Source organism: Microtus oregoni, unplaced genomic scaffold (genome assembly GCF_018167655.1).
Source record: "Microtus oregoni isolate MIOR12 unplaced genomic scaffold, Mior012 000006F_ref0000085, whole genome shotgun sequence".
NCBI lineage: Eukaryota > Metazoa > Chordata > Mammalia > Rodentia > Cricetidae > Microtus > Microtus oregoni.
In genome coordinates this window covers 19,009,536-19,037,461 of record NW_024543065.1, presented here as the reverse complement: position 1 = coordinate 19,037,461, position 27,926 = coordinate 19,009,536, and the positions used below count along the sequence as shown (strand labels likewise).

General features: G+C 36.9%; 1 protein-coding gene across 1 annotated transcript in view; it reads right to left on the bottom strand.

Moving 5' to 3' along the window:
* The window catches only part of Cep85l (centrosomal protein 85 like), a 117,398-nt gene that overhangs the window by 15,508 nt on the left and 73,964 nt on the right, over nt 1-27,926 (bottom strand). Inside the window, exons 6-10 of the mRNA XM_041653804.1 lie at nt 22,725-22,904; nt 20,497-20,649; nt 18,524-18,678; nt 10,739-10,856; nt 10,231-10,281 (exon numbers count right to left, since the gene is read on the bottom strand). Coding sequence (XP_041509738.1) covers nt 10,231-10,281; nt 10,739-10,856; nt 18,524-18,678; nt 20,497-20,649; nt 22,725-22,904 — 657 coding nt within the window. The remainder of the gene's footprint in view (nt 1-10,230; nt 10,282-10,738; nt 10,857-18,523; nt 18,679-20,496; nt 20,650-22,724; nt 22,905-27,926) is intronic.

The window sequence follows — 27,926 nt, the reverse complement described above, 5'->3', positions numbered from 1 at the left end:
TTTTCCTACCATGTATAAATAAATGATCCATATTTTCTGAAATAAATATTTGGCTGTTGTGAAATGCAGAATACCAATCTGTTTGTGCTCCATTAGCCACATTAAGAATTCATAAATTAAAGGATTGGATTGGGTTTTAAATGTCAAAAATCTTCCTTAAGTTCCAGACTTAACAATCTTAAGACTCTGCTAAATTCATAACCTCCTGGCATTTACTATGAGCATTTCTGAAGCTGAAAAGTAGTTTTAATTGAATGTATTGTTTAGATATAAGAATCTAGAAATACACAAATAACTCAAACGAAGGAAAGCCATGTTATTGCCAACAGACTCTACACAATCTGTAAGCTCAACTTAAAAGGAGTCATTTGAAAAGAAAAGCACACTAGTATTGCGTACATACATGAATGTGCGTGAGCACACACACACACACACACACATCCCACAAGAGTTATCAAAACAATGCTACCTCATGTAATTATCTATGAGCAAACTCTTCTTTGTACTACGTGATAAATTAGTGAACAGTCAAAGCTGTTGGATTTTGTGGAATTTTTATTAGCAAGAAAAAGACAAAATAAGTTATAGCTGTATAATATTATATATTAGTTTGTTTACTCTTGCAGAAAATGGAAAAGAGAATGGTAGGAAAAGTGACATTGAAATCTCAAAACAGGGTACAAAATCCATGGAAAAGCTGACACTGATAGCATGATTTGAGGTGATTAAGGGACTGTGTCCACCAGATACCGAGAGTGTAAGTGAGAAGTTCTGGGGCAGACATTGCCTTCTGTTGGAGTAAATGAAGGTGAGGCAACAGAGCCAGAGTGACTCCAGCTACCAAGCACGGCAACACCAGTGTGGACACACAGGCTTCTTAACTTAATGTTCGAACTTGGATTATTATTTTGAATAAAAGAAACTATTGAAGAGTTCTGAGCAGAAATACGTGATCTGATTTTTGTCCCATGGTATCACTTAACAAGAGAACAGACTATGTGAACACAAGGGAGAGGCAGGAAGAGGAACTCCACAAGAGAAACAAAAATAGCTTGGCCGATGCTGGCAACAGGAGGCGGGTGGAGAGGGATATATTTTAAAGGTCATGGAATTTCCTGAGAAACATGTGCTGAGAATTAAGGTTAAGTTTAATAATTCAGGACTGGGAGGTATGGCACAGTTTGTGGTGAATTTTTTTCAAAAAGTTTCGGAGATTTTGTTTTTAATGTGTTATGTCAAGTATGTCCAATAGTGTGGTGATGTGGAACAGGAACCTAGGGACGCAAATATGGAAGGGAGAATTCTGAGTTGCAGACTAAAAACCAGGAGGTTTATTGGATGTATACCATAAAAACTGAATTCTATCAGAGAAATACTTGCACATCCATGTTCACTGCTGTCTAAATGCCCATCAACAGATAAACTGATACAGAAAAAGGTGGTACATAAACACTCTGGAACTTTATTTGGCCATAAAGAAAAATGAAATTGTGACATCTGCAAGAAAATAGATGGAACTGGAACTATACTAAGCATTGGGAGCCAGAGTTAGGAAAAAAACACTACATGCTTTGTCACGTATTTGGTCTTAAATTTTAATTTTTGTGAGAATCCACATGAGTATGGATGGATATAGGTAATAAGACAAGGAAAAAACACAGGAGGGGGTAGATCTTAAGTGAAGGGAGAATGAAAGAAAGGTAATCAAATCCACGCATGTGGAATGGGGCTACTTGGGGGAGAAGGGACAGAGAGGAGATTCAACAAAAACAGAGTCTGTAGGGAAAGTCTGTAGTGATATCAATTACTTGTAGGCTAATTTAAAGAGAAACAGGTTTCCAAAAGCCCTGAATGCATATGGACCAGTACTCACACTTGAGTGAGGCCCAGTCTACATGTCCATGCTGTTGTAAGAAGCTTCTATTCGAGCCTCCTCTACAGGGAAGCTTCCTGTATTCACAATAAAGACTTTTCTTTAAGAAAAACATAGTTGTGATGTGAGGGCGAGCACATTTAAATATCCCAGTAATTGTTATATATTACGAAAAGAATTTCCTAATTTGATGATCAAATCTTAGAAATCTAGGTTTTGAACTTGGCCCCTTCATTTCTATCTCCTTACATCTATTTAAGAAGTAAGAAATGTGGGGTACATACACAACTCTCTCTCGCCAATAAAAATAAAAAATCATAAAAACTAAAACAAGTAATATGCAAACACCATAAGCTATTTTTAGCTTGTTTATAAGACTCGAAGATATGATAGCTCTAATTCTGTAAGTTAGCTATCATTTTGCAATCATGTGATTTTAAAAATCACCTGATGAGGAGCTCTACATTCTCCATGAGGTGCTCTGTAAACCTGCTCCCTAGTGAAGTTGGTGAATAATACAATGGAGACAGAGACAGAGACCCACACTGGAGCACTGGACTGAACTCCCAAAGTCCCGATGAGGAGCAGAAGGAGGGAGAACATGAGCAAAGAAGTCGGGACCACGAGGGGAGCACCCACCCACTGAGACAGTGGAGCTGATCTATTGGGAGCTCACCAAGGCCAGCTGGACTGTGACTGAAAAAGCATGGGATAAAACTGGACTCTCTGAGCATGGCCAACAATGAGGGCTGATGAGAACCCAAGGACAATGGCACGGGGTTTTGAACCTACGTAATGTGCTGGCTTTGTGGGAACCTAGCCAGTTTGGATGTTCACCTTCCTAGAAATGCACGGAGGGGGGAGGACCTAGGACTTACCACAGGGCAGGGAAATCTGACTGCTCTTTGGGCTGGAGAGGGAGGGGGAGAGGAGTGGGGGGAGGGGGAGAAGGGTGGGAGGAGGGGGAGGGAAATGGGAGGCTGGGAGGAGGAGGAAGTTTGTTTTTTTTTTTTTCTCTTTTCTCAATAAAAAAAAAAAAAAAGAAGTTACTGCAAATGGCCATATAGCACAAAGACATTCATTCAGGAAAACCCAGAAACAGCAGCAATGGACTGCATGGTGTTTGAAGCACAACCCTCCCCATCTTTAGATCTCACTGCTCAGAAAGATGGAAATTCTGCTCCAGACTGCCAGAATCCTCTTCCCAAAGGAGACAGGACCCATCAATGTTTGACATTCTGCCCCAGCTACCTGTAGCTGTGGATAAGATTCAAGCACGGTAGCCAAGAGGTGGGGCTTTTTTCTTCCAGCATCTTTCCACAAAGGATGAAGACTTTACCTTGTGTGGTGTTATCAAGAACATAGTGGTCCTAGTAATTATTGCCTCAGTTTGTGGAACAGGGTTACATGCTAGAAGCAGCAAGTCAAGGACACTGAGAGATGCTGTCCCTACTCTTTTTACTGAAGGGTAAATTCCGAGAGTAAAAGAACAGAATGAATAAACAAATATAAGCAAATCAATAAGTAGAGGCCTTGCCTCAAGCAAGGCAAAGGCAAGAACTTCCCAAAATTGTCTTCTGACCTCCACATGCATGCTGTAATGTTTATGCACACACACAAGTTTCTAAATAACCCCAACATCAGAGATTTTTCACTCAGAGCAAATAGACCATACTATGAAATTACAAATGTGTCCACAAAGAAATGGCTTCATTTGTAAGAGTATGTCTAAAAGGTCCTTTCAAAAACAATGGAAGTACTGGAAAATGGTTCATTAGTTAAGAGTGCTTTCTCTTCTACCAGAGGATCTAAGCTTGGCTCCCAGCACCCACACAAGGAATATCACAGCTACCTGTAACTCCAGCTCCGATACCTTCTTCTTGCCTTCATGAACACTAGAATACAAGCAATATACACACATATATAAAATATTTCAATACTGGCAGTTGTGGCAAAGGGCAACTGCTAGGTTACTGTCAGATTCACTGATGTTACAGGCCTGAGGCAGGTGAATGGGAGGCATAGCCCCAGTCAGAGCAATCCTCACTAGCCTATGAAGCTGTCCTGAGAAGGAACCAGAATGGATGATCTGTAAAGCCGTGTGTGCTACTATCAACAGCTGAAAGCGAGGCATCAGCAGCAACTAGTGGAGCTTACAATTGGCTCATGTCAGTAAAAGCCACAGACACATGAAGTTATGGAACAGGTAAATCTACAGCGGCTAGAAATGTCTCAGCAATTGCTCAGAGCTAGAGAGGGGAGGAGAGCTTAAGAGAAAAAATGAGAAGAAACAGGGCTTCTTCTGAAGGGGATAAAGTGCTCTAAGGCTGTGACCTGAGTCTGAGCATCTACTGGATATACTAAAAATATTGTAACATACAAAGGCATGAAAAGTATGTTGTGACAATTATGACTCAAAATTGTTATTGAAACTTCATGCAACATAGAGAAAAAGCTGCCCGAATTCCCTTTCTTTTGCCTTGTGATTTGTATTTTGGTTCATAAACAAGATCTTTCAGCAGCACCACTTGGTATCTAAACATTAAACGTTTTTATTCACCTCCCACCCAGTCTTCCCTGCACTTCCCACTCAAGAGCAGAGAGCACTGAGGATTGTGCCTGACAGAAGATCCAGAACTAGAGACAAGGCTGCAGTCAAGTGATGCCCACAGTCTATCCAATCCAGGCTCAAATTTAACCCTCAGATAGGAATTCATACAGCTCATAAAGACAGGATTCCAAAAGCATCCCAAATAACCTAATTATCCAGACAAGTTTGGTGACTGATCACTCAGCACAAATAGGCTCAAAAGAACTCTTCATAATTTAAATCAATAGCTTTCTCCTTAACTAAGACACAAAAAGATGGTTCTTCAAAAGGTGAATTCACCTTTTACAGTTTTTGATGTATCTTAATTATGCAAAAATTATAAAGTGCTTAAAGCAAATGCACAATATGTATAATAATACAAGTCTCCTGAATTAAAGATACCTGGAGAAAGAGCATATGAAAGCATGCTAACCTCTCTTTGATAGAAGAAACTATATTTGGCTGGTAGGTTTTTCAACTATTAAGTTTGATATGGTATTTTTAATTTGTCATAAAGACATGAAGCAATTTAATATGTATCTTTTAAAAATTAAGCAATAGGAAGAATTTTATATCATAAAATTAATCTAACAAAAGGTAGAAGATAAATACTATGTAACAATGGGAAGCATTAATGCAATTCAATTAATAGGTTAAAGAAGTCATATTCCACCTATAAAGAACCCTACTGGCATAAAATTCATTTCTCTAGTATTTCTACTGAGAAAAGTCTATTAACTAAACTTTACAAGTTGTTGGTAAACATTAAGACAAATCTTCTGAGACTGTATGAATATCTTCTTTTGTCACGTTGTAAATAGGACAGACAGACAAGAGTTTTTAAGAATGGAAGTCCTAGGGTTTTTGATCCTACTGCACGTACTGGCTTTGGGGGAGCCTAGGCAGTTTGGATGCTCACCTTACTAAACCTGGATGGAGGTGGGCAGTCCTTGGACTTCCCACAGGTCAGGAAACCCTGATTGCTCTTCAAGCTGATGAGGGAGGGGGACTTGATCGGGGGAGGGGGAGGGAAATGGGAGGCGGTGGCGGGGAGGAGGCAGAAATCCTTAATAAATAAATAAATTAAAAAAAAAAAGAATGGAAGTCCTAGTCATGCCTGTAAGAGTAGGCAGTCAAAATGACCTCTGAATGTAATTTTATCTTTTGTGGTTATAATAATCATTCATTGATAGATGTCAATTTAGAAAGGCCAGTTAATGACATTCATGCTTCCATTATGGAGACATTTTAAAAGTAAAGAGAGTTGAAAATTTTAAAGTTCATACTTCCTTTGTCAAGATTACAAAACCAAAATGCAAGATGACAGTCAACTAGAAATAAGCTTATGATAGTGAAATGATTTAACAAAGCAGGAAGGAAAGTAATACCAAATGAAGAACTCGATCACATTCTGACTGTAACCATAAAATTTACAGAAATGATAGAAGAATGTGGTATGCAAATGTTATTTTGTTCATAAGTGGAAAAGCCCACAGAGAAGCCAGTGGTCTTTCCTGGTCTCATGGATGTAAAGAAAAGTAACATTTTTACACAATCAATCAACAAGGAATTCATCCCAGTCAACAATATCATCTTGACAGTTAAGCCAAACTGTATAAAAAGCTATACTTTACAGGACTCAGTTTCATATAGGACTCAGTTTCAAATTTAATATCTGCTTTTATATGAAGCTTTGCTTTTTCCATATTTAACAACAATTGCAATATTATTTCTAGTCTAAGATGAATTCTGTTCTCCTTCTAAAACTGAACTACACTTTCCAGTGACTTATACCAGGTAAATTTTTTTAAACTTTGGATGTAAAATGGCAGATGACATATGTATTTAAATAATTATCTTCATGTAAGGCCTGGTGGCACCCACTTTTAATCCAGCACTTGGGAGGCAGAGACAGGCACATCTCTCTAACTTTGAGGCCAGTTTGGTCTATATGATAGGTTACAAGTCAACCAAGACTACATGGCAAGATCTTGACTCAATAAATAGCATTTCATTATAAAACAATGTCTTATTTCATCTTGTATTAATAAGGGAGACATGCATACAGCATAAGATTTTATTGTTTACCTCTGATCATTTAAATGTTTTATGGGAAAAAAACATTGGTACAAAATTCAATTCTAGTAACACAAAGTTGTTTCTGTCCACTATAAAGCCTAAATGTGTTGCAACTATTAGAAAAAGAAGAACATTGAAATTATAGTGAATTCAGTTTTACAATTATTACTATAGTGATAGCTAAATTTTAAGATTTATATTAATCATTTGGGATGCTCTGTTTTTCTTTTACATAGTATTTTATTTGTATTTTAGCTACATGAAGAAAAGTACAGATATAACCTATGGGAAGGCGGTTTTTGAAAACAGCTGAGGAGAAACTAGACAGCACTGAAGAATTAGCAGTCAAGGGCATTACTCTGTTAGATTATTACTGTGACACTTCACCCATAATAATATACTTATTAGCTACTTACAAAATAATATAAGAGTGTTTCTTCAACTCAAAATGGTCTTTTAAATTTCCAATGCCAGAGGAAAAAAAATAGTTTATGGATTAATATTTTTTAAACAAAGTATACATCTTTTATGAAGTGTCATCACAAACCACCAAATGTTTATAAATCCGGCCTTTTCAACTGTACAGGGACAAAATTAACACAACCAAAGAGATGAATTTCAGGGAAGAGAGGAGCCATACTTGTCTCCATCTCTACCTTCCCACTCTAACACAAATCAGTTAAGAGTGGCTAGGCTGACCTACTATATTAGATACTTTTGTGAGTAAACTACATACTAGGCCTATCTAGGACCTAGACAATCACAATTTATAAATGAGATGCTAAAAGCAAAAAAAAAATAAGTTATCACTTCAAAACATAACAGAACTTAACAAATATGCTGCCTGGACCAATGTATTTGGAAATAAATTATTAATTTGACTCCAATTTTCTAAGTTGCTTAAAGAAGTTGGGGGAGGGACAGAGAGAGAGAGAACAATGGTGGGTAAGGGATGGGGAGAGAGAGCAATGAGAAAGAAATCTTGACAGAGATATCTGGCTCAACTTGATAAGCTATGCTTAGTTGACGCCCATGGGAGGCCTTACCCTTTCTGAGGAGTGGGGGGGGGGTTGTACAAAGTGGGGGGAGGGAACAAAAGGAGAGGTGGGAGGGGAAACTGTGGTTGGTATGTAGAATAAAAAATTAAGAAAAAGACAAAAAAGTATTCAAGATAAAAGACAAAATGGTATGAATTACATTCTTCTACATATTTAACTTATATGCAATCATATTTACATGTGACTAAAGACTGCAATAAAATTGAGGAGCAAATTATGCACATTTTAATTTATACAAATAAATACTGAATGACCATAACATGAAGAAATGTATGTGATACACACAAACTGCCAGGTATCACGGCTCAAGCTTCACGAAGAAATTCCTGTGTTGGGGGCTGGTGACAAGTTAGGAGTGAAGACCACTTTTGCAGGAGACCCAAGGTCAGTACTCAGCACCCATTTCAGGTGGCTCACAATCAGCTACAGGGAACCTGACACCTTCTTCCAGCCTTTAAAGGCCTTTGCATTCATGTGCACAAGCCTACAAACAAATAACTTTAAAAAAATAAATCTTTTTAAAAATTCATGCATTGATTGTTGTAAATCTAACAAAACTTTGTTAGACCCACTTTTTGGAAGCACCTAACAGTTCTGTAGTTCTAATTTGTAGAACAGAAGCTTTGTCTGAAGAAACATGCAGTTCTTAACCTTTTTGAATCAACACATCAAGAAATTCTTGAACATTATTTAAATCATAGATAAATCATTTAACATGGGAAACAGGAGAATGCATTTAATTCTGGTTGACAGTAAGGACAATGAGGGTGCTGTGGCTATGTTAATTGTTATGCAATGACTACCAGAGTTCGTTGACTCATAAGTCAGTCTGGGAGTGGGTGCCCTCCCTTCCTTACTGATCCATATTCTATCAAAAGGATGACCTTTTACATACAGGACCTTTGTCTCCCTTAAGGTAGATAAGTAACTATGATCTCTGCTAGAACCTCCAAGGAAGCATTGTTAGAATTAGAATGTATGATTCTAAAAAAATCCTTCAATAAAATCTGTCCAATGGCTTTCTGTTATACATAGAGTAAAATCTAAACACTGGATCATCGTGTCCAGGCTACTTCCCTCCATCACCTTCAACTCATCTCACTGCTTCAATGCCCCCCGCCCCTACTGAACAGCCTCCCTGCTGGTACTGGGCACACTGGACAACTCAAGGCATCTGCTGCTTCCTTTCCTTAGCAGGTGCTACGCTTTCCCTACTTATCTTCACTAGTATCTCTGCTCAAATATTACCTCCTTTACAAAACTTCCGTGGTCACATTTTCATGTGGAGCCCTCTCTGTCACTGCCCTCTGTCATACTTATGCCTTTAATCAGCACTTTTATAATAAAAATCAAAATAGAACTTGATGTTTAATTTCCAATTCTCCCAACCTAAACCATCAGACTGACTTGAGACTTGGTTTGCTCACTCATGAAATTTAAGAACTGTGTCCACCATATAGATAAGGGCTTCATAAGTACAGAGAAAATAAAGGAATTAAAGATTGGTTGGCTTCTGAACTTTTAAAGTGTACATATGTATCCAGAATTTTGATAAGTCCTAACTCCCAAGCTGAACCACCAGAGCATCATTCTCAAAAAACACTCAGTAAAATGTAAAGATATGAACTTGTAATACCTCACCATTTGATGATACAGAAAGAGCAACAGTGTCATTAGGAGGAAGAGGGAAACTAAAAGGAGCACTGTCAGTTCTAGGTAAAGGCTGGGGACATAACATGTTTCTACGCTGTATTAAATAATGCTCTGAGCACGTTTTGCAGATGGGCAGTCTTGGAAGGGCACAGGCACTTAGTGGACTACAGCTTTTACTCAAATTTCCTGATGTATTGTTAGCATATTTACAAACATGGTAGGCATGTTCAGGATATGGAGGGAGGGAAGAACTATAAAAACAGATTGTGGGGATTTCATACTTAGAATTGATTGTTTAACGGATACATAATAGAAGTTTTCCACAAATAACAACCCTACTTTATTTCTGTAATTGGTGAGCATCAACTGACTAGTATAGGCACTGTAGTACAATGGCAGTAGAGGAAGCAATGTCAGCAAACAAAACAAAAGAGACAGAGTGATATTTAGAGATCTCAGTATTAAGTAAGACCAAGGGGATACTGGAGAAAACATTACAGACTTCTGAAGAAAATTCAGTGGAGGAAAAGAACAAATAATGGGCAGAGTTGGGCTGGGAGTATGTTTCCGAATGGAACTAGTATATGAAAACTAAATACTTAGACTAATAGCATTCCATTCTCTCTTATGATTGATCTCTGGTGACCTCAATCAAACGCATTCTCAGCATCTGAGAGAGACGATGGCCAATTACAGAAGAAAGCAGCAAAGAGGAGGAAACAGTCTCGGTACCCCTTGGGAGAACTGGCTCACCAAACAGAATTTTATTTATTAGTAAATTTTGGTCTTTCACAAATGCACAAATGTACAATATGGATTCTGCTCAGATTAATATTAAAAAATTTATAACTTTTCTCAGGTACTATTAGTATTATATTTTCATATATATTCATATACTTTAATACTTTTAGGTAATAGAGGCAATAAGAATATATTAGCATATGGGTACACTAAAACACATGAAGAACATTCCTTACCTGAATTTCTAAAATCATTCTGTTAATTTCATCCTGCTGGCTCTCTATTATCTAAAACACAGCAAAAAAATTGGTCTGAATCTTTTTCATTACTTTAAAAGAGCATCAATACTTCAAGAAAATTCAAAAAAGAAAAGTTTATTTATAATATCTTTATTTTACAGAGCATTCATAGTTAAATATCCTTCAAATCACAAAGATGACTTGGACCACCCATAATTAAAACTGCAAATATTTTCCTGTAATTTGTAATGAAATTTTTTATTTATAAAAATAACTTTGAGACAGATTTTGAATAATTTATCAGAAAATGTCTCCTTTTGTTTTGACTTTTATTTAAGTTTAAATAATTTATAATATATTAAACTGCTATCTTCTTTTTAAAATCAAAGCAAAGTAAATATTTTATAAGCTATTAAATATCACTAAAATTATAAATCCCATGAACACTCTAAGATACACATACTCCACAGAACAGATGTGACCTCTGCCCTCAGTGTCTACTAACCTTACTGGCAGTTGCATTCTGCTCTCTGAGATTGTCATTTTCACTTTGGAGCTGTTTCGCATCCAACATGGGAAGGCGTATTCCATCTTCAAGGCATTTTTCTACTTTTTGTTGTAAGCTGTTGTTTAGAAGAAAACAATTTCATAAAGAATTATTTTTTAATCAAACAATGAAGATTCACAGAAAATATACAAATAGCTATGTATTTTACAAAACTAAGAAGAGATCATTACTAGACAGAGGCTGGCCATCATTTTAGAAATGGCAAATCTGGAGTTGGGGATGCTTACAGTGTGGCATCCCTAGGTCCCACGGAAGTCTATCTCATGAAGCTGAACTCTGTAATCTAACCGTTTTTTTCGTTTTTCCCAAAATGAGTATTACTTTAACATTAGTTCAGTAGAGTATTACTTGACCAAGATAAGTAGGGTCAAGAGATTAAGAATGTAGATATGAGTCCATACCTTTTCTCTGAGTATAGCGAAAGTGGGTTATAGGGATTATTGTTGCCAAATCAACAGAATTAATAAAGATGTAGAAGAATGATGAGGGATTCCCCTTTGTATGCTGTGAATACCATTGGTGAATAAAGAAACTACCTTGGCCTGTTGATAGGGCAGAACTTAGTTAGGCAGGGAAAACTAAACTGAATGCTAAGAGAGAGAAAGGCGGAGTCAGGGAGAAGCCATGTAGCCCCACCAGAGACACAGACACTGGAACTTTGCCCAGTAAGCCACAGCCTCATGGCAATACACAGATTACTAGAAATGGGTTAAGTTAATATGTAAGAGTTAGCCAATAAGAAGCTTGGCCTAATGGGCCAAGCAGTGTTTTAAGTAATATAGTTTCTATGTGATTATTTTGGAGCAGTTAGGAACAAACTAGTGGCTTCCCAACAACAAATTGGTGCCAATGTGGTTAACTAAAATCTACTTAAAACCTGAGAGAGTTTGGAAAGGAATTATAGAAACAAAAATACAGAGTTTAATACAGCTCCTTGCTCTTTGCAGGTGGTGTGCCATAGCTCCTTTCAAAGAGGTTTTCCTGATTCAGGGGTAGCATAAAAATAGCTGTGCTGTTTTGAAATGCTGGCTTTCTGAGCCGCACTACCAGCGTGACCTCTGGCTCTTTCAGAAGACCAAGCATTTAAATGGGGTTTGTGAGTAACGTGCTATGGCTTGCTTGGTGGCAACATGGACCAGCTGTGTGCTTAGAGATGGGGCACTGTGCATGGTTCTTGAGGTGGTGAGCAGCTCTGCCATGCTGGACTGGGCGGGGCAAGCAGGAAGTGCCGAATTTGCCCTAGTAATGCCACAGCTTACGAGAAGTGTTTAGCATTTTAAGAAGTGCTCCTGAACAGTAAAGAATTATAGATACACAATAGGATACATTCAGACATAAAAGACCTCTAAATGGGTCACAGTGTTGGAAAAATGTACATAGGCTTGGAAGAGAGAATAAAAAGAATATAGACATGGTGCGGGAGCTCCTTCCACTCTTTCAGCCAATAGCCACTGAGATACCGGCCCACTGGGGCATGGTCTCTCTCCATTTAAAAAAGCGGCCACTTCCCTCTGCACGCGCTCTGGCTTCTGGCTCTGTCCCAGACAACAGCCCTCTGCGCAATCAGGAATGGAGCCTACTCACCGGAAGCAGAGCCAGAAGCCAGAGTGCGAGCAGAGGGAAGTGGCCGCTTTTATAAAGGGAGAGAGACCACGCCCCAGTGGGCTGGTATCTCAGCGGCTGTTGGCTGAAGGAGCAGAAGGAGCTCCCGCAACACAGACAGTTGTAAATAAAAATAAATAAGCCATGTAAAGATGGTGAATACACAGAGAGTTTGGATTATGTATATTATTGTGTCTTCTTTGAATTTCTTGACTGTGAAGGAGCTAAGTACAGAGAGACATTTCATTGTAAAGTCTGCTAAGCTAAACCAACATATATACTTTAGAAGTATCTTGATTTCAAATTTTGGGTCTAAGAATATGTTGCTTTGGAAAAGAAGTTCTTCTTTTGTTTCCACAGAAGATATGGTTTGAAGAACCAAGACCACCTGAAAGATGGCCATGAACACCCCTAAAAAATTACTTCACCCAACTGCTGACCGAGATGAACCTACCACACAGAATATACCATGAAAGACCTGATTAACAGTGCCCCAATCAGCAGGAAGCAGTGTGGACAGAACTACACCCATATTCCCAAATATTGTTTATAAACGTTTGTTTACATTTAAAGGGGGATATTCTATAGAGATTTGCATTTGGTATGGATCTTGGTTTATTGATACAAATTTAAGGTCAATTTTGGTATACTGTGTATATGTTTTTCTGATCTTGATTAAGGTATTGTGTTTATCCAGCTTATTTTAAATGTAATATAAAATTAAGAAATATAAATTAATAATCATCTATAATAGTCAAGATTGTAGTCATGTTAGATTTTCTAGATGTACACAGATGTATTTCAGATAGATAGGGATTCTTCAAATCTTTCAAAGACTACAGACTATGGCATTTAAAGTGTTTTAAGAATTTAGGACATTTCATGACAGTGAGACACATATGCTCCTGGCAGCACCAATCTATGTCAAGAGGAAGATGGGCATCAAAGAGGCTCCTTATAGAGTTTGCCAGCCATTTGGGCAAGGAACTGCTCTTGCCTTGGCTGCTTGATGAACTGGACATTCAAGGAGCCACAGAGAAATGACTGCTGAACTTGCCTAAAATTAAGACGATCCTTCAGGCTTCCTGCTTTATAAAAGAGTCTGCCAGACATTCTGCAGGACACAGAAGAAAGTGACTGACAAACTGCCAATACAAGCAGAACTGTCTTTGAAATTTCCTGCTTCATGGAAAATTATGCCATATACTTTAGACTGAAGATCGATGTCCCAATGGTACAGAAGAACTTTGAATGACTGTCCAGGTAGCGAGATGTTTCTGTCAATTCTAGAATTTTGGAAGTTGCTTACAATGTACTTTCTGTTTACTTAGGTAATATATCCTTCTGGAGTCTTTGATGGAATTGAAGAAGTTATAGTTACAGTTTTCCTTAGTTATGATAAAAGATAAAAGTTAAGATAAAAGATAGTAGATAAAAATATTCTAACTGTCCTTCTTGAATGATACCTGTTTTGTTATATGTAATTTTTCTGTGCTAAAGTTAAAACCTTCATTTTTATTTAAACAGAAAAGGGAAGGTGATGTGGGATTCCCCTCTGTATGCTGTGAATATCATTGGTGAATAAAGAAACTGCCTTGGCCTGTTGATAGGGCAGAACTTAGGTAGGCTGGGAAATCTAAGCTAAATACTGAGAGAAAGAAAGGTGGAGTCAGGGAGAAGTCGTAGCTCCACTGGAGACACAGATGCCAGAACTTTACTGGGTAATCAACAGCCTCATGGCAATACACAGATTACTAGAAATGGGTTAAATTAATATGTAAGAGTTAGCCAACAAAAAGCTTGACCTAATGGGCCAAGCAATGTTTTAAATAATAAAGTTTCTGTGTGATTATTTCAGGGCTAAGCAGTCAGGAACAAACAAGTGGCCTCCCAACAACATAAGAATGTGGTTTTTCATGCCACCAGCTTAGGTTTGTCATGCTGCCTATGACAAAGGAAGTTCTTCTGACATATTAACAGTATGTCAGTTTCTTCCAACCCAGTCTCACTGGGTATATCAACCCCACATAAGGGCAGACCCCATGCCTAGGAATAGCTGGCAACACAATATAAACTCAATGATATTCTTTTAGGCTCATCTCATTTTGCTTTGCCTGGGCATTTTTTTTTCTTACTGGTCTGCAGCTTGTTTATTTTGATTTCTGTGTGTGTGTGTGTGTGTGTGTGTGTGTGTGTAGGCAAGTGGAGAATCTGGAAGGAAACTAGAAACTGGGGAAAAGAAAAAAAAACATGATCAAAATGTACTGTATGGAAAAAACTTTCTCAGTAAAAAAAGTAAAAGTACAGGGAAACAAGATGTTAGCCATCAGAATGAAAGATTAGTAATTGGTACAAGCAGACCATGCCATTAACAATAAAAACCAAAACCAAACAATAACAGCTGGAGAGAAAAAAAAGAATTAGTCTCAAAAATTGCAACATCTTCTAGGCATGGTAGTGTCTAATTGGAAACCTAGTACTCGGAAAGCTGGAATAGAAGAACTCTTGTGAGTTCTGGGCCACCCTGTGCTAAGCAGTGAGTCCTAGGTCAGCCAAGGCTACATATGGTAAGACCTTGTCTCAAAATAAACAAACTGCAGAAGACTGAAAAAAATTCTCTTATAACTCTGATTTTGTTTTTCTTTTTTTTCAAGTATTATAGCAATCTGAAGCTGTCTTCTTCAATAAGAAAAATGATACTACTGAGGTTGTGGAAAAAGAACTGGTAACACTAGGTGACTGAATAAGGACTGCAGGTATATTTATAATTAATGACATTAGTAATCATTTATGTGGTCCTGATATGGTGCACTGCTTTGTAAGACATTGTTTATTGTTGTAAGAAGTATTTACTTTTTCAAATTACAAGTGCATTATATTTTGCCATCTTGGTGTTGGCACTATGTTCCATGTACTCAATGGCATTACAAGAGGATAAAATGCACTTTAAAAAGTAAACATGCTTCCCTTTGGGGAGATAACTCAGCCTGTACAAGCCAAAAGACCTGATTTCTATCCACGAAGCCCATATTAGTAAAGCAAGTATAGCAGAATAGCTTGTAAACCAGCACTGGAGAGGTGGAAACGGGCAGAACCCTGAACCTCACTGACAGCAAGTCTAGTTTACTGAGGAAGTTTCTGACCACTGAGAAATACTGCCTCAAACATCAAGGTGGACAGCTCCAGAGGAATGATACCAGAAGTTGACCACTGGCTGCCACACAGACATGGGCCCACATGAACACACAAATATTTAAAATGTAAAGAGCCAACAATAAGGAACACTGTATGATGTTGCTGCCCATACCAAATTTTCTTTCATGCATACATATTTGGATTACATAAAGGCCATTTCCAAAAGTAAGAAAACTTTTGAAAAGTGGAACTAACTTATAAATTATTATATATTTTACATTTTCATTTCTAATGAAAAGCTTTTTGAGTTTATGAATTTCTTAAAAATTAAAAAACAAAAGATTAGAAACATTAAATAAAATGTAATATAATTTGTAGTCACACATAGATATGAAGTTCTTTCAAAATATAAGAAATATCCTAGAGCCAAGTAAATGTAAATAAAATTCCTACCCCTCAACATTAAGTGATGTCACTGTCAATACAAATACTGGAGAACTAAAAATAAACTTTTACCAAAAAGCAAGAGGAATCTTCTAAGATATTGTCTCTGTCAGCCTCAAGATAAAATTTAAAGTGGAAAATGTTTTCTGAAATACATCATACTAATCTTTGCAAATCAAGCATTTGTGGCTTAGTGTTCTATAAAACCTAACAAAAGAGAACACAGAAAATAACACCAATCTGCAAAAGAAAACAGTGGGACAAACGGCACTCAGTAATCTTCCAGAATTGCTATGAAGCCTCCAAGCACCACAGTTTTGTTTCTTCAACCACAGTGGCCTACAAAACAGAACTCACGCACTATTTTTATTTTTGTCAACAAGGATAAAATGTTTAAATTAGTGAAAATCAGGAAGTTTTTTTAAGACTACGAAGTTGGTGTAAATTATGGATTCATAAAAAGAAACCCCGTCTCAACAACAACAACAAAAAGAAACAAAAAGAAAAAACCCCAAAAATATTAAGATGATGACAATTAAGGTAGTCATCAATCTGAGGGGAAGGGCTGTTCAGGTACCCTCTCCATTATTGCTTAGATTCTTAGCTGGGGTCATTCTTGTGAATTCCTGGGAATTTCCCTAGTGCCACGTTTCTCATTAGCCCCATAATGACTCCCTCTATCAAGATGTCTCTTTTCTTGCTCTCCTTCTCTGATATCCCCACAACTCAACCTTCCTGATCCCTCAGAATCTTCATCCTATAACTGATGGAAGCAGATTCAGGGAGCCACAGCCAAGCACTGGGCTGAGTTCCTCGAGTCCAGTAGTAAAGAAGGAGGAATGATAATATGAGCAAAGGGGTCAAGACCACGATGGGGAATCCCATAGAACAGCTGACCAGAGCTAGTGGGAGCTCACGGTTTTCAGACTGACAGCTGGGGAACCTGCATAGGACCAAACTAAACCAGGCCCTTTGAATGTGGATGACAGTTGTGTGGCTTGGGCAGTTCGTGGGGTCACTGGCAGTGGAACCGGTATTTATCCCTAGTACATGAACTGGCTCTTTGGAGCTCATTCCCTATGGAGGGATACCCTGCTCAGCCTAGATGGGGGAGAGGGGGCTTGATCCTGCCTCAAGTGATGTGACAGACTTTGTTGACTCCAATGGGAGGTCTCACCCTCTCTGAGGAGTGGATGGGACGGAAGAGGTAGGAGAAGTGGAAGGAGGGGAGAGGAAATTAGGTTTGGTATGTAAAACAAAACAAAACAGAAAGATTGTTTTAAAAAAATAAAATAATTAAAGTGTGAGAAAGAAAAACACTAGGAAAAAATGTAAACTCAAAATTGTGACAGTTTTGGGAACTGATATCAAGAACAGAAATCAGGAGGCTGGAGAAAATGCTCAGCAGTTAAGAGCATTGGCTATTCTTCCAGAGGTCCTGAGTTCAATTCCCAGCAACCACATTGTGGCTCACAGCCATCTATAATGGAATCCAGTGCCTTCTTCTGGCCTGCAGGCAAACATGTAGACAGAACACTGTATACACAATAAATAAATAAATAAACAAACAAACAAACCTTAAAAAAAGAACTTTTCTGTTTAAAAAAAACAGAAATCAGAGCATTTACTATACTGAAACCTCAGAGTAAACAATAAACTGAGTAAATTTCATGTTTAAAAACTAGAGAGTAAAGCAGTATTAACATACTCATGAAGACTGGATTTCTCACATTCACGATTTTTGCTGCTTTATTATTTGGCTCTTTCAGATAGTTCAATCTATTCATGATTGATAACAAGATTTAAAGGTTATAAAAATAATATGAACTTATGCATGTATTAGTTTTCTAGGTTTATAAAAAAAAATTCCCAAGTCTGAGCACAAGCTGAGCAGACCAACAAATGCTGGTCACTGGAGACTCGGATTTCAAAGTGTGAAATGAGGCGAGATGTGCAGGTGGATCTGGAAAGCACATGGAAATCTGCCACTCACAGTGAGATGAAAACAGCCCAGCAGTCACCTTCGGTGCACTCTCCAGGAAGGAGTGCAGTGTGTTTTCCAGGTTATTTTCTTCTCTCTCTCTCTCTCTCTCTCTCTCTCTCTCTCTCTCTTTTTGTTTTGTTTTATTTTATTTTATTTATTTATTTTTTTTGGAGACAGGGTTTCTCTGTATCTTTGGGACCTGTCACAGAGATCCACCTGCCTCTGCCTACTGAATGCTGGAATTAAAGGTATGCTCCATCACTGCCTGGCCTACAGGTTATTTTCTGCTGCTTAGAATTTTTGCTTGTTTTGATAAAACCTTCATCTAAAGAGTTTGCAATGATATTTTGGCAAGATGCCCTATAATACTTCAAAATATCAAATTAAAACTGAATCCATTAGCTTTGATAAATTCATATAGCGCCTTTCTAAGGCAGATACTCAGGTAAGAAGTATGCTCTACCACTGCTGTAGATTCAGTTGTACTGCTTACGTAGAACACACTTTATGATGGTGGTGGCAAGCTGAAGAGCATGAAGCCATAGCAGGTCCCCTACCTCTGCACAGAAGTCACTAGCTCCTTTTCCTTCTTCTTCTGGCACAGGAGCTGTATCTCTTTCTCTTGACATTGCTTCTTAATCTCCTCAAGCTTCTTCTCTGTGTCTATCAAAGTCTCTTGCAAATTCTTGTTTTTTTCTTCAAGAACTTGCAGCTAAGGAAAAATATTTACAGTTTGAATTGCATGCAATACTAAATATACTGCCATTAAATTACTACTCTTCTCAGAGTTAAATAGACTTATTGCTTATAGTCATTCAATATTTTATCTAAAGAACTTCACACTGCTTCTTCCTTTATTTGAAAGAACTGGGAGATGGATTATGAAGCAGAAAACTGAGTAACATTTTCTGGAACATAGAAAGGTCCATAATTTTTAAAATGTTTAAGTGTGGTAAAACATAAAAAAACATAAAATTAACATCATAATATAACCATGTTTGGATGTATGACTCTTTATGATTGGGTACATCCAGACTGTCATCGTGACAATTCTTAAAACTGGACCCATTCAAATTTCTTTGCAATCACTATTTACCCCACTCCATGGTATCCTGCAACACTACTTTCTATGTCTCTGTAATTTAATTGCTTTTGAATCTCGTATAATATAATCATATAATATTGCCTAGTTATGACTGGCTTATTTTACTATTCTTACTTTATTATAAAATGATCTCCAGGTTTATCCATGCTGAAGAGTATATCAGAATTTCCTTCCTTTATAAGACCCAACAATATTCCGTTCTATTTATGTGTACTATCTATTTTATATCTATTCATCCATTTGTGGACACCTTCTTGATTCTGCATTTTGATTCTTGTAAATAACTGTCATAAATAGGGTCTTTGAATACCATGAATCTTGGTAGTGGCTATCCTAAATGGGTGTCAGGTATTGTTACTCCTGCCTCCTCCTGCTCATGTTATCTCCTATATTTAATCTCTCTTACTTTCATAATTCTTAAACTAATTTTCTGTCTATATGCATTATAAAATTATGTAAACAATTCTCAGCTGGAGATATTTTTACTTCCACGGGAAACTGACAAATGCTCATTGCTTGTGCTGGAAGAGAGAAGCAGCACTGCGGTCATCTAGGAGGCAGAGGCCAGAAGGACTCTTACAAGAACTGCTTCTCGCAGACAGCAAAGAACAACTGCTCCCCAAATGCTCTCTGTGCCAAGGTTGAGACCCATGGCTTGGAAGGACAGAGATAACTGAAGTGAATTCATGTTTTAAGAAGATTTCAGCTGAACTGGTAAAGAGACTCAGTGAGAAATTAAGAACGGAAAATAGAAGTCTGAGGAGAGAAGAGAGGTTATAGATCAAGGAATGTTAAAGATTACAGCAAGATTAAGAACTGAAGAAAATAAACATCTATAAAGATATTCATAAGACATTATGAATCCTCAATTATTTATTGTTTTGAGCTACTAAAAATTACAAAATCAGTGTTCCATTCCTGGGTATCACTATCTTGAGCCTTGAAACCCAGAGAACATTGGACAAAACTCCAAATATGGAGTGAATGTGGAGCTATGAGGTAAAGTTAATAGCTAGGCTTAGAAGCGACCACCTTTTAAAATAGAATGCTAGGGGCTAAAGAGATGGCTCAGCAGATAAGGGTGTTTTGCAGTACACGCCTGACAACTGAGTTTAAAGCCTGGGACCTACATAAAGGGGGGAACATAACCCACTTCATGAAGCTGTCCTCTGACCTCCATACACACATTACACATACATGCAATAAATAAAAAAGTTTAAAAATAGAATGCTAAGTAAAACAGTTACCAGATAGGTTTATTACAAAGGTAACCACATATTAACAACAGAAGAGAGATCTACTTACTCTTTGAATAGTTTTAGAATCTACTTATCTCAGGAGCAGCAATTGAGTATGTAATTTCTAAGTAGCTAGTTTCTAAAACATGTTGCAAACATTTCAAAGGTGCATGTGTGACCACGTTACCTGTAGACTCTGACTCTGTACATCATCTAGAGTTGGAAGATCGGCCAGGTACTTTTCCAATGTCTCAATTCTTCTCTGCTTTTCTTTGTTTTGCTCAGCTTCCTTCTGGCATTTCTTTTTCAGGCTGTTGATGTATCTATCTCTGGTTTTCAGCTAAAGGAAAACATTATGAATCCTCAATTATTTATTGTTTTGAGTTACTAAAAATTACAAAATCAGGGTTCCATTCCTGGGTATCACTAAATTTATCAATGAGTATCAGATTACAGTAAACATCATCAGCTGAGTTAAGATCTGCCTTATTTTATTCTAAGATTTTTTTTCCCTTGAAACTTTTATAGCTCTGAAATAATCTGGAAGATATTTGTTTACTTTTACAAGTGATGGCATTTTTAAATTGTACTACATCATGTGGCATTAATGATCAAATTTTTACTACCTATACATGTATAAATTTGGATAATGCTATTTATATCTTTATCACATCAATAATGTGATGCTCATGCTAAAACTGTATTGAGTTTAAATTATATTAAAACTAGTTAATTTAACTCTCTTAAAAGGTTATTAGAGACAGAGACAGAGACAAAGACACAGAAATGAAGCTACAAGTATTTTTTAAATCATCAAAGCAAATAATCCTCTCTAGAGGACAGATTCTAATTTCTCATTTTTCAAAGCTATGTCAAAACACTTTACATGAGCTAAGAAAAGCAGATACATCAGTTATTTTGTTACTAACAACTTACAAAGCCAGGAGAATTTACCAAATATTTAAAACAGATTAACAGGCTAAGTGAGTCAATTTATGTACTTAAAGCAAGAATATTTTTATATCGTACCATAAATGAACTTGTACCACATTTTCTTTCTTAAAACTCTAATATAAAGGTGACTCACTACTGAGGCCACTCTAGGACTGAGGTATTATGTGAAGTTAACATTTACTGTAGAACAAGAGTAGAGAACCTCAGAAAGACCCAATCTGTACAGGTTTAACTTCAGACTTTGTACATTCATTTGACTCTCCTAACTTTTGCTTGCACATCTCCCACTCACAAAAGTCCTTCACAACAAAGGTCAATTAAAAGACACACAACCCAGTCAATAAACAGGCTAATGAAATGAATGAACTGGCTATTGTCAGAAGATGAAGTCCAAATGGATAATATGTGAAAACAAAAGGTTCAACATCCTTAACACATAAGGGAAATGCAAATTAAAACTATAATGAGATTAGATCTCACCCTGCTCAGAAAGGCTCCCATAAAGAAAACAAATTACAGGACCAGTGATGAGGATGTGAGGGAAGTGGAGAAAATTTAAATTAGTCCAGTCACTATGGAAATCAGTATGGTAGTTGCCCATAAAACTAAAAATGGAATTACAATATCATCTAGCCTAAACTGCTCCTGAGCATATATCTGAACAACTCTAAGTCAACACCCCACAGAAAAACCTGCACATTTATTATAGCATTATTCACAACAGACAACATACAGGAACGTCCTAGGTGTCGATCCACAGATGGATGAAGACAATGTGATGTTTTAACACATACATACAGACATATCACACACACACACACACACACACACACACACACACCTCTGCCTCTCTCACGCATGCGCTTTTGTGTGTGTGTGTGTGTGTGTGTGTGTATGTGTGTGTGTGTAAAATGAAGTTTAATTCAGTCATAAAGAATGGGATTATGTCATTTGAAGGAAAATAGATGCAAATGGAGATTACCACATTAAGTAAATTAAGCTAGACTCAGAAAGATAAATACTTAGTATTTCCTCTCATTTGTGGATCACATGTCTTTTAGAGATACACAAAACCACATATGTATTATTCAGGTTAAGGGGCTCCAACTTAGTAGCTTAAGGCAAGTTTTTGGCAATAGGCTTCACTTAATATTCTAATAATTTATAGTCAATGAGATCAAGAAACAAGGAATGAGAAGGAAAATGAAGAGGCAGTGGTGAAGACATCTGGCTTTAAGTAGTTTCACTATTAGTAAAGTATAATAAAGACTTTTATGCCTCAAGAAGATCCTGAAATCTTTGACAATAACACAATATTTTTGAAAGTTGGTACATATAGCACTAATTACTATAATATAAATGTATAACCTGATAGAGCACTTGAAACGGGCAAATTATAAACAATCATTGTTTGTTGAAAAAAAGCTGTTGATCCACCACAATCTTACACAAGATACTCACCTTTTCCTCCAATTTCTTCTTCTCTTCACTAAATTGGTTTATTCTTTGTTTAAGAAACTCATTGAGCTGTGACACTTCTTTCTCAGTAGATGCTAGCTTTTGCTCAAGTTCCTCTTGCTGGGGATGGGACAATGACTGCTCCGAAAATGGAGTCTGGACTGAACTGTTCTCATATTGTGGCTATTGGGAAAAATAATGGCAGGTAAGTCTTCAGAAGTTTACCTGTCTTTAACAAATAAAAACAAAATGGGACGGGGATACAATGCAAAACCTATAAGCTCTAGAATCAGACAGTCCTCAAACTAAAGCCTACCTCTTCAGTCTCCTATATACAGAGCATGATTAAAGAAAATCAGTATCACTAAGTCTTGATTTACTCATCTAAAAAATAGAAACTTTAAGGCTTTGAAGAAAGAAATTGAAGAGGATACCAGAAAATGGAAGAATTTCCCATGCTCTTAGATAGGTAGGATCAACATAGTAAAAATGGTAATTCTACCAAAGGCAATCTATAGATTCGATGCAATCCCCATCAAAATCCCAACAAAATTCTTCACAGACCTTGTGAGAACAATAATCAACTTTGTATGGGAAAAAAAAAAACAGGATAGCCAAAACAATCCTACACAATAAAGGAACTTCCGGAAGCATTACTATCCCTGACATCAAACTCTATTACAGAGCTACAGTATTGAAAACAGCTTGGTATTGGCATAAAAACAGAGATGCTGACCAATGGAATCAAATCGAAGACCCGGATATAAATCCACTAACCTATGAACACCTAATTTTTGACAAAGAAGCTAAAATTAAACAATGGAAGATAGAAAGCATCTTTAACAAAAGGAAGCTGGTGTAACTGGTTGTCAACCTGTGGAAGAATGAAAATAGATCCATATCTATCACCATGCACAAAAGTCAAGAGCAAATGGATCAAAAACCTCAATATAAATCTAACCACACTGAACCTGATAGAAAAGAAAGTGGAAAGTAGTCTGCAATACATGGGCACGGGAGACCAATTCCTACGTATAACCCCAGTAGCACAGACAATAAGAGCAACAATGAATAAATGGGACCTCCTGAAACTGAGAAGCTTCTGTAAAGCAAAGGACACTGTCACTAAGACAAGAAGGCAACCTACTGAATGGGAGAAGATCTTCACCAACCCCACATCAGACAAAGGTCTGATCTCCAAAATATATAAAGAACTCAAGAAACTAGACATTAAAATTCTAAACAACCCAATTAAAAAATGGGGTACTGAACTGAACAGAGAATTCTCAACAGAAGAAGTTCAAATGGCCAAAAGATATTTAAGGACATGTTCAACTTCCTTAGCTATCAGGGAAATGCAAGTCAAAACAACTTTGAGATACCATCTTACACCTGTCAGAAAGGCTAAAATCAAAAACACCAATGATAACCTATGCTGGAGAGGATATGGAGAAAGGGGAACATTCATCCATTGCTGGTGTGAATGCAAACTTGTGCAGCCACTTTGGAAATCAGTGTGGTGGTTTCTCAGGAAACTGGGAGTCAACCTACCTCAGGATCCAGCAATACCACTCTTGGGAATATACCCAAGAGATGCCCAAACATACTACAAAAGCATTTGTTCAACTATGTTCATAGCAGCATTATTTGTAATAGCCAGAACCTGGAAACAACCTAGACGCCCCTCAATGGAAGAATGGATAAAGAAAGTGTGGGAAAAGGAAAATAAAGATATCACTGGGAAAATGAATAAAAGGGGGTAGGTAGTGACTTTGAGACATTTCTTTAAAAATAGGTGAATTCTGCTGTGGTGGTTTGTTTTTGTCAACGTTACACCAACCTAGGCATATCAGGGCACTAGCTTTAAGATTAATTGCAAATGTATGTGCATATTCTAGGGCAAACATTTTAAGAAAAGTTACTGAAATAGAAAGAAAATATTCATATAAAATGTTAATTAAAATGACAAAAGAGAAAAACTGTGTTACATCAAAACATGGTAACACAGAACAAGAATTACACATGTGATAGCTATTAAATCAACTATACCCATGGTCACAATGAAAACCCCTGGTTAAAGTACACCAATGTAAAGACAGAGATTGTCAGAGTGGATCAAAGAACAAGATCCCTATGTATCTTCTATGAGAAATCCTTATTAATTATACAAAATAGTCTTTAACAGCATAAAAGAGTATCAAAATATTTGAAGTGGGGTGACAGACCTAGAAGAAGAAATATGTATATCAACTACAGTTACTGAACTTTCGACAGCTCATCAGGAATGCCGTGCCACAAAAGGCAGAATATCAATGGGGACACACTTGCTCTCACCGGCCATCAAGGAGCCAGATGAACTGACATCTGGACTACTGATTCCTTAGCTGCAACACACACTTCTCAATTTCCTTTCAGTCACCAGGAAAACAGCATTCTAGTTCATAAATCATATCTTAAAAGCTTAAAACTCATCAGACACCTGCCTTCAGACCACAGGTAAAGTAAACTAGAATTCAAACACACACACACAAAACCTGGGACATTCCAAAACAAAGCATTGCTTAAAGAGGAACTCTAAAGGAAAAATTTAAAAACAGCAACTCAAAATAACTGAAAATTTGTGAGATCTAAATAAATTGGTGCTTTGAGGCTATCTATACCACTGAATATGTTTTATATAAGGATCTAAAATTCATCTATGTCTCCAATTCTAGTAAACTAGAAAAAGTAGGTAAAATTGAACCCAAAGCAAACAAAAAATAGGGCAAAAAAATCAATGAAATTAAAAATAAGATACAGAAAATTCAACAAAATAAAAGTTGACCATTTATTAACAGCAATAAAAATCAAGAAATTCTTTAGGTAAGCTAAGATAAGAATGTGAAAGAAAGCCAACATTGCTAATGTCAGACACAAAAGAAGAACCATAAGAGAATTCCTCCGATCCCAGGAAACTTTATAAACTCAATGAAACGGAACAATACCTGCCAAAAGTCACATATAAAAGAAACCTGGAGACCTTTATTAAAGAAGCTGAATACATAATCAGAGCATTCTAAAACAGAAGCCATAATTCCCTAAACTAACCGCCAAATGGACCTCAAACACAATATAAAATTTTCAAAAATAACAAAGGAAAGAAAGGTGGAAGAGAATCTCAACCATCTGTGCTGATCTAGACCTCACAAGACAGGCAAGAACCACAAAAGTAATCACTGATACACGGACTCAGGGAGCCATCTACTGGCCTCACACACAGTTCAGACATTTTCTCAAAAACATGCTTTTGGTAATACAATAATTGTATACATAACCCAAGAGTAATATTTATTAAGAATAAAGCTATAAGGAAATATTGAATGGCTCTACCAAAAATTCTGTTTTCAAAGCAAATTATGCTAGCTATTTAACACAAGAATACTATTTTCACATAACTACACTATCAATCTTAGCACTAGCCCACATGGAACTGCTGTTTTGTAATTGAAATCAAAGCAGAGTATGCAGTAATAAAATATGATATATGTGTAATTAAAGTTTTTTTTAAAAAGCTAGCTAGATCACTATTTTAAATGCTCCTAACTTGCATTAAGTCTTATATATCTACTTGGATTTTAGTATTTTCTGATTTCAATGTCTAATTTAAATTTTACAAAAAACAAACCCATTTGAGGGTACAATGAAAGAAAAAAATTCACTTCAAATGAGTTTTTGACATCTAGGAATAAAGACCTTAACAACAAATAACAAAAATAATTCCACAAACAGAAGAACTATCTCAAGGAAATGTTCATTTCTCTCTTTTTAATCCCAATAAAAATGATTTTTCCTTGGGAAATAAATAGGTCTATTATAAAGTATATATAGAAAAATATGCAAGTGAGTTTTAAGAAAAAGACTCTTAAAAGGGAGAGAAATAATTGACAACAATGGCCCTATAAGGTTTAAGACATCAGCAATGCTACATCTATATTCCCACTGGATTATACAGACTAGGCTTATTCACAATTTTATTCCCAAGTCATAGTCCTTTACCAAGATTATGTGGAACTGATTCCCAATGGTATATCTGCACCACAGTCTCAAAAACCAAACAAACAAAAATATCTGTTAAAACACATAAGAAACTGAAGACGTTAGCTGTGGTAGTTTGAGCGTAATTGGTCCTCATAATCACATACTGAGTGGCACTCTTAGGAGGTATGGCATTCTTGGAGAGGGTATGGCTTTGTTGGAGAAAGTGTGTCACTGTGGGAGCATGCTTTGAGGTTTGCTATGCTCAGGACACTGCCCAGTATCTCAGTCAACTTCCAGTTGCCTGTAAGATGTAGGACTTTCAGCGACGACCCAAGCACCACACCTGCCTGAAAGTCGCCATGCTCCCCGTAATGATGATTAATAGACTGAACCTCTGAAATTGTAAGCAAGCAACCCTAACTAAATGTTTTCTTTATGAGAGTTGCCTTGGTCATAGTGTCTTTTCATAGCAATAGAAACCCTAACTGAGACACATTTAACAATCCTTAATTTAAGAGAAAAAATTCTTGCTGAACAGTGGTGGTACAAGTCTTTAATCCCAGTACACAGGAGGCAGAGGCAGGTGGATCTCTGTAAGTTTGTGGCCAGCCTGGTCTACAGAATGAGTTCCAGGAGAGACAGAGCCACACAATGAAACCCTGCCTAGAAAAAACAAAAAATAAACAAAATCCTATCATTCTTCACAAAACTAAGAAAAAAGGAAATGGTGTAAGAAAGCACTAATATCCTGAATAGGAAAAACAATCCTAAATAGAAACGGCAATGTCAAAGGACCCATGAGAGCTAATCTCAAGTCATACTACAGATCCATAGTAATAAAATTACCTTGATAATGGCACACAAACATGTGTACAAGATAAAATGAATAAATACAAGAATAAATACACATAGCTACGGCCACCCAACTTTTGACAAGGGTAACAAAAACATAGGTTGGAGAAAAGAGACTCTTCAACAAAATGGTGCTAAAAGACTTGGATTTTACTTACACCAAACTGTACTGGGTATGTGCCTCTCGATTTAAATATAAATGAATTAAAATATGGATTCAAGCCTTAATGTCACACCTGAAACTCTGAAACTTAGAGATGGGCTGGCGAAAGGCTCAATAGGAAAGGTGCTTACTGCCATGTTTTAACCTGAGTTTGATTCTCCACACCACAACAT